The sequence below is a fragment of the Camelus dromedarius genome, chromosome 32, assembly GCF_036321535.1.
Source record: "Camelus dromedarius isolate mCamDro1 chromosome 32, mCamDro1.pat, whole genome shotgun sequence".
NCBI lineage: Eukaryota > Metazoa > Chordata > Mammalia > Artiodactyla > Camelidae > Camelus > Camelus dromedarius.
In genome coordinates this window covers 8,185,985-8,194,032 of record NC_087467.1, presented here as the reverse complement: position 1 = coordinate 8,194,032, position 8,048 = coordinate 8,185,985, and the positions used below count along the sequence as shown (strand labels likewise).

The window sequence follows — 8,048 nt, the reverse complement described above, 5'->3', positions numbered from 1 at the left end:
GGAGAGTTGTATAAATAATTGTTTTTTTGTTTTAGTTTTTTTCAGTATACAATCAATTTACGTCTTGCTTTAAATGGGATGATATATCTTCTCTTCTTTAATAATCAGAATTGGTTATTAAAGAATAATAACTTACTGCAAAGCAACTGAATATGTATGTTTTCCTTTAGCTGGCTCTGAAACTTCTGAAGCACTGTTTCACAGAAAATAACAAATTATATGTTTACGTATGTATGTATGTATGTATGTGTATGTGTATATATATGTGTATGTATATCTGATTACCTAAAGTTAGGTGTTTCTGAATAGAAGAGAAAACATTGGAATGAGAATACATATGTGAATGTAATCCAAATTTAATGTATTTGAAATGTACAGTAAAACTATAATACACCTGGATAGAGTTATGCAAATGGCATGGGCAAATTTTTTGCCTGGGGATAACTTCAGTGTGTTCACTAAATCCATTTTAAAAAAGAAAGAAAGAAAAAGTGGAGATAATAATTTGATATTTAAAAAAAAACTGATGCATAGCTTTTTCTTATTCTAATGAATTAATAAAGTAAATATTTTTAAAGAATTAGCATAATCAGCTCTTTATGATTATGCACTGTCTCTGCTGAATTTCAAACATTTTTATTACTTCAGTCAACTGACACTGTTCTCAAAGGAACCACCTTACTATAATTGTTTTCATCTTTAGACGTATGTCTTTTCATTAGACGTAAATGTTCATTTCGAGTTAGGAGTATTTATTTTCAAGCATTACAGTTTAGAATAATGCAAACAATATGGGATTAGGGTCAAAAGACTTGTGTTTGATTCCTAAAACTGATTTAGCATGATACCTTGTATGCAATGTAATGTTTTTAAGCTTCATTTCCTCTTTTGTGCAATAGAGGGAAAAATATATGTTTGCATTGTTTTGAGGATCAAATGAGCTAATGTATATGAAAAAACACAGTACTGTTTACATAACTATTAGTCAGGAAGTAACCTTACATAAATTATCCAGTATGAGTGCTGCTGTTGTTTTTCAGATACTCAAGATAAATAAACACATAATTAAATGTGTGGGTCATAGAGCCATTTCTTTCTTTGCTTAACAATAACTTTATTGACCTAAACAATTCACCAACAATCTAAGAAGTTGAAAAGGTTACAATAAACTTTCAAGGCTTAACACATTTTTTTGTACTTCGCTAACAAGGTTAACAGTCCAACTCTTCATGCATCCCAACCTGGCAATTCCGAATACTATTAAAAAGACACATGTATTAGCTGTGCAGTTGTTTACATATGCATCGTGTTTTATGCTATAGAATGACGACTTTACTTTAAAAAATTAGCGCTAAGGCACGTCATGGCATGATCCACGGCCACGGCGCTTTGGTCTTGCATTGTTTAAGATGATGTAGATGGCTCAACGTTGTGACAAATTGCACCTTCAGTATTAGTTCTGTATCAGAAGAGGCTGGGTTTTTTGCACCCTTTCAGCAAGGTTTGGGAGATTCCCAAGGCTTTGGGAGATTCCCAGCCCAGCAGAAAAGGGTTAAAGGAGTCCAGCAGAGGGTAGGAGTGCGGAGTGAGTGAGTGAGGCTGAATGTGACTGTGTGTGTGTGTGTGTGTGTGTGTGTGTGTGTGTGTGTGTGAGAGCGAGCGCGCGCGCGAGCGCACAGGACAGAAGCATCGAGTTGCGGAGCGGACTCGTACACAAGTTCCAAAGGCCACCATATCCTCGGTAGTCGGCCCTCGGGGGGCCAGAGGGGCACGGCCTGCACAGAGCTGGCAGCGCCCCGCCGATCTGGGGGCTGGGTTGGAGTATGAGGGGTCTCGCGAGGGTTTCAGGGCGTGGCTGGAGTGGGGGGCGCGCGACGAGTGTGCGCGGGTGTGCGCGCGCGAGAGGGCGAGTGTGAGCGCGGTGAGTGTGAGCGCGGCGAGTGTGCGGCCGCGTCGCCATTCCCCGTGACGTCAGAGTGTATTGTTGTGAGCCGGGCCGAGCGGAGCATCCCCGGAGCTGTCACCGCGGCGGCTGCGGCGGCGGCGCAGCGCGATCCCCGCACGAGCGAGCCCGGCCGGCGCCGCCCCCGCCCCTGTCGCCGCCGCCGCCGCCGCCGCCGCCGCCGCCGCCCCCGCCCCCGGCCCGCCTGCCGCGCGCCGCCGCCGCCCGCGCGCCCCCACCCAGCCCACCCCACCCCCTCGCTCCATCCCTCCCACCCGCCGCCGCCGCCGCCCGCGCGCCTCCCCCCGCGGAGTGAGTGCGGGTCACCGGGTCACTGGGTCATTGTCTCCGCGCCCGAACCCCGAGCACCCCGTGGAATCCCCCACGTCATCATCAGCACCATCAATGAGATGCAAACATGAAAGACAAGAGGAAGAAGAAGGACCGCACCTGGGCCGAGGCTGCCCGCCTGGTACGTACCGCCCCCCGCCCGCCGCCCGCCGCCCGCCGCCCGCGCGTCCCGCCGGCCCCGCCGCTCGCTCCGCGCCGGCCCGCGGCGGCGGAGACGGCCACTTCCAGCCCGAGCCGCCGCCCGCTCGCCGCGCTCCTGCTCTTTGTTATTCTGCGGGAGTGGGCTCGCCCGGGGCCCCCTGTGTGTGTGTATGTGTGTGTGTGTGTGTGTGTGTGTGTGCGTGTGTGTGTGTGCGTGCGCGCGCGGAGGGGCGCATCGATTATCTCGGGGAGCCCGGCGCCCGCCGCGCCCGGGACCGCCCGGGACACTTCTCCCGGTACTTCGCTCTCGGGGCTTGGCTGTGCCTCCTCCACGGATGAATTTCCGAGCGCTCGGCCCCGCTCGACTTCCCTCTCTGCTGCTCCGGAGACCTTTGTGTGGCAATTACCACTCCCTCCCGGCCCCTCCACCCCCCGGAATTTCATCAATAACTCTCTGTGCACGGTCTGTGTGTATGTTCGGCGTTTGTGAGTTCATACATTTTCCACGTGCATGCACGGTGTGTGTCCGACCCGGACTTGTGGGGCGTGTGCATATGGGCTAGGTCGTTGCGTGTCTGTGTGCCGTGTCGTGTGCATTATGTATGCACACTGATACGTTCAGTGTTTTGTGTGGATCAAGTTCGTTGCAGTTTGTAGGTATTGTGCTCTGCTCGATGTTTGTGTGTACATTCCGTGCACGTGTGTGCAATTTGTGAGTGTGTGAGTCGGGGTGTGTGTGTTCGGTGAAGTTGGGTCAGTGTCATTTGTAGCGGGAGGATAAGAGTGTACAGCTAGGTGTGTTTCACTGCTGGCTTCCTGGGCGGTGTTACTTGGCTGCTTTTCCTTTTCTTTAACCTTTCGGAGCTTACGTTTTAATCAGCGAAAGAATGTCTCTATAGAAATGCTGGTTGGCAGAGGGGCGTCGGCGTCTTTGGTTTGATGCATGTGTATGTGTGGGTTTTTCTCTTTTTTCTTCAGCATCTTCTTTTAAAAGACAGCTGTAAACGTTGTTTTTTTAAAGGATATTTCTGTACAGTGTGTCTCACGGGAATGCAAGGCATTACATTTGAAGCTCAGCCTTTCAGGATTTCGGCTGCATAAATTAAATATTTATTCACCAACTTACTGTCTGTTATAAATTGGCCAAAAGAAAGCAGACTGCATGCAGCAGGGGGGAAAAAGACCTCAGGATATGTTATTGGGTTGACTTTGTGAAAATTGTTTTACTATAACTATGATTTTTTTTTTAAGCTTTTAAGTAACTACATCATGTTCAAGGAGAACATTTGTCAAAAGTAATTATCTGAGTTTGGTTGAAGGGCCTTGCTGGTATGTCTCTGGATTCTGGCAAGGGGTTTTAGATAATTGGCCCTATTGCCCTGGAAAGAAGTGACAGAAGTCCTTTTTAATTGCAATCTAGTTATTGGTAGCTGGAGTGGCCAGGCCCCGTTGTTTCATCTTTTAATTTGTAGTAGTGTATGTTATGATTTCTCCTCTGATCTGTGATTGTGTTAATCACTAAATCACTCACGCTCCCGTGGATGAATGGTCAGGTGATAGTCATTCTCTAATGAACTGCATCTGGGAGAGGAAACTTATTTGTGAGGAATATGTGAAAACTAAGCAGTAAGTGTTAAGTAGATGCCAGATTGATGTTATCACTGAATCTTTGCTGGAGCAGAGTACATTACTTATTGTTTGCTCAGCTATTAATTCAGAATTGTGTGGGGGTGTGCAAGGTTTCTGGAAATGCATTATTCAGGTTCCTTGGAGTGGCAATCAAGTATTATTGGAGAGCTTCAGTGTATGTATTTTAAACAAGTGAACAGTGAGTTGATTTATAAATATTTTAAAATAATGATTCATGAATAAGCTATATCTGCCTGCAGAGAATTATTTAATAAATAACAGTCTGATGGAATTTAAAGCTAACCACTGTATTCATTCAGTGTATGTTGCTATCCTTGAAATCACTGTGCTTTATTTGATCTGATTATAACAGTGAGTGTATTGCTAAATCTTAAAATAGGTATCTGAGTTAGTTTTGTGTTAAAAGTTGCATTTTCCTCTTGCAAAGTTCATCGGTGGGAAAAGACAAACTAGGAGTCATCAACACAAAGGAATTAATGATAGACCAGATGTCTCTATTTTAACCAGACATATTGAACTAGTAGTTATGGTAATTTTTCAATTTGGTTCAAGTTATTTTTCCCCTGGTAGTTGTACAAATGTGTATGTATTCAAAATGTGACAGTTGACATAAAATACTGAATAAAATAGCAAGTAATTGTAACTGGAAATATCTTTTTCAGAAATTTGCCATTTGTAGTAGTGACTTATCACTCTTAATTTATTTTTGTGAAAAAAGAGAAATAGTTCTGTTTGGGTAGCAGTGACCATTTTTCATGTTTTCTTTATGATTGCATGAATGCTTATATACTGGTTCTAAACTTGCATGAAAAACATTTTTACTCTTATAATTGATAGCATTAATTTACACTCAGTGAAAACGGAGTGCCCTTTTTTTTTTTTAAAGCATTTCTGTAACATAAATACTATTGTGTATTTTACACTACCACTGCTGATTTTGCTGTGGTTGTTAAGGATTTTTAACAAAAAACTCCATCAAATGTTAAACCAGCTGTCTGATTTTAAAAGTAAAGACTAAGGATGGATGGAAAATATGCAACTCAGTATGTGGTTCTTGCAGTATATGAACTAAGGAGAGAGTGTCCAGATTAAGAATAACCTTCCAATTCAAACAGTTTATACTACTTTTATATCGCTATATCCATATATATGGATATACATCTCCTACTGTGTCTGTTTGCATGTGATTATCTTGAATGGGAGGATATTAGGACAGAGGAAATGCAAAATAGATTTTTTGAACTGGGACCAAAAGCTTATGTTTAAATGTAGCTTTGTGTTCATTTTTAAGACAAATGTATATGGAAGAACAATTCTCTCTAGAATAACTAAGAACTTCGATTCAACAACAGAATTTTTGCTTTCCTTCTTTGTGAGAAAAGTACACACTCTCCAAATCTGTAAACTCTGAGTGACAACTCCAGGGATTTTGTTTTAGAGAGAGATGCAGCCATCCAGCTCTACCAATTTTCTCATAGAAGTATGTCATGTTTGTATGTGGTGGGCTTGTTTATCTAAGGAAAGGAGGAGTGGTGGCATAATTCCCCTGTATTTTCAGGAATGCAGAGATTATTAACAGGCTGCCATTTAAAAATAGAAAAATGACATCTCCCCTCCCACCCCTTTTTTTCTTTCTGCCCTGCATCAATAGCAGAAATTTCAGCCTTCAGCCTCCCTCCCTCCCCCTCGGCCTTCTGCAGTTGTGGTTACTTAGCGCAGTGCCATTTAATATGGAGTCTGCTCCCAAACCAGATGCATTTTCATCTGTTTTATCGGCTCTTCTAAGGGTGTAGAGTCTCAGAGGATCCCACAATCACATGGAAGTATCTTCTGTCTTAATATTTGTAGACCACAATAAGAATAAAAATCAAAACCATAACTCATGTCGAGCTGGGGCTTTGACTTTAATCCTTTTGACTTTTATCTCAAGTCTTCACTCTGTTACTATAAATACAGTTTATACCATTGTGAAAGGATCTTCATGCTTCTTTGTAAAAAATGGGGATTTGACAGGACTTTGTTTTACTGCACTGAGGGGTTTCTTTGTTACTGACTTAACACAGAACATACTGATATTTATATATTTATTCTAGGTTAATTCTCTCTCTCTCTCTCTCTCTTTTTTTTGGCATGCACAAATGTTGCTTTGAGAAGTGCTTTTTGATAGTTTCATCACTTTGTTCTATAGGGAGTGCTGCTGTTAAGATAATGATTCAGCATATTAATTTGTTCCCTGAGTTTCCTTCTATTTGTTTCATTCCTTACAATCTTTGTTTAGTCTCACTGGCACCTGAAAATAAATCTTAGCAATCTTCAATAGCTTTGTGCTTGGTAACATGGCTGATTTATTTGCTTGTAGTTTGGATACATTCTCACAGATAATGAATATCAGTGGATTTTTTTTTTTTTTTTTTTTTGGTAGTTCAAGGTGACCTTTGGAAAAAAAATCTAATGGCAAATTTGCCTCATTGTTGGGAGAAAACAGGCACTTACCCATTTATGGCATAGCAAAGTTACTGAAGGTTTTGAGTAAATTGAAATTTTGTAAATCATACTGTATTAAAAATGAAGTAGGGGGTTTATTAATTAAAGGCAATCTGTGTGACTTGCACAGTAAAGATTCTGTTGCATAATGCATTACATTCTAGATAAACTGTTAGAGTTTCTGTCAAATAAAGCTGAGTGGTAATGATAGCTGTTAAAATAGAAAACCGTTCGTAATTGTTGATTTACTAGTTGTCTTGCGTTTTTTCTTTGTGTTTTAGAAATAAGTAAAAATTGTGAGGAGTGGTGAACATGGGGGTGGAGGGGGAGGAGCACTGGTCCTGCTTTTGGCATTTTCTCACAGCACTAGTGCTGCTCAGATTTTAGGTTATGACCAGGCCCTAATAACAGTTGAGAACATTTTGACTTGTGATTTGGGGTGAGCCCCAAAAGTGCACCTGAGCATAACTGTGACAGTGCGTACTGGCTTCTGAGTCTGGCTAATGTATTGGCAAATGCTGTTTTATTTCCAATAGCTTACATCCCGGGTTGGTTTGATTCAGCTGTTTTCTGTGAGCCACACATAGCATCATCTTTTTTCTGTCTATATCTCATCATCTTTCTTTCAGTTATGAAACCTAAATTTTCATTTTGCAGTTTGAAAGATGGAAGAGAGTTTAGCAAACTCTATGCCTCTTTTGAAAAAAGAATCTGCTTTAAGTCAAAAATGTGTTCAAAATAATGAGGAATGTGAACTTCATCCTAGTGTATTGGTTGTTAAGTTTTTATTTCCTGCTGACATGAAAGAGAATTTTAAGAAAACTATTCTAAGTTTTTCTCTTTTTAAAAAAATTATTTGGTGGCAGATGAGCTTTTAGACTTGTAGAGTTATACCTATAAAAAAATTTCACCACAGAAAAGCTGGCTGATAAAGTAATTAAATTTAAAGTGTGCTAATGTCTCAACACTTCACTGAAATGCATTGGAAATATAAAGTATGAATATTTTGAGGGTTTCTACCTTGTATATGGTTCAAATCCTGGGGACAGTACAAAGATATATTCTCAAGGGTTCAGTAGAGACAAGAAAAACTGGAGGGTGAGTGAGCAGACACCATCTGTGGGCATCACATGAATGATCAAGAGATGCTAGTTTACAGATTTACAGACAGGAGAAGCTATGCGGTGTGCAGTGACTGTAGAAGACTTAATGGATTAGAGGAAACTTAGTTTGTCCTTGAAACGTGGGTAATGTTAAACACGTGAGGAGAGGAGAACATTCTAAGAGAGAGGTGCACGCGCAAAGGTTTAGTGTCAGGCGAGAGGATGGATTCCAGTGACAATGGACAGATCAGTCTAGAAATATCAGAAGACTTACGGGTAGACATGGCAATGTCAGTAGACACTGCAGTAAAGTTGAAAATTAAATTGTGACCAGATTGAGGAGGGATCTGAAAGTCATTTTAAGACAGCTGGACCTT

General features: G+C 41.7%; 1 protein-coding gene across 1 annotated transcript in view; it reads left to right on the top strand.

Moving 5' to 3' along the window:
• The first annotated feature begins 2,245 nt into the window (after window positions 1-2,245).
• ASXL3 (ASXL transcriptional regulator 3) overlaps window positions 2,246-8,048 on the top strand; it is a 159,857-nt gene continuing 154,054 nt past the window's right edge. Inside the window, exon 1 of the mRNA XM_064481519.1 lies at window positions 2,246-2,414. Within this exon, the coding sequence (XP_064337589.1) occupies window positions 2,361-2,414 (54 nt within the window). The 5' untranslated portion in view covers window positions 2,246-2,360. The remainder of the gene's footprint in view (window positions 2,415-8,048) is intronic.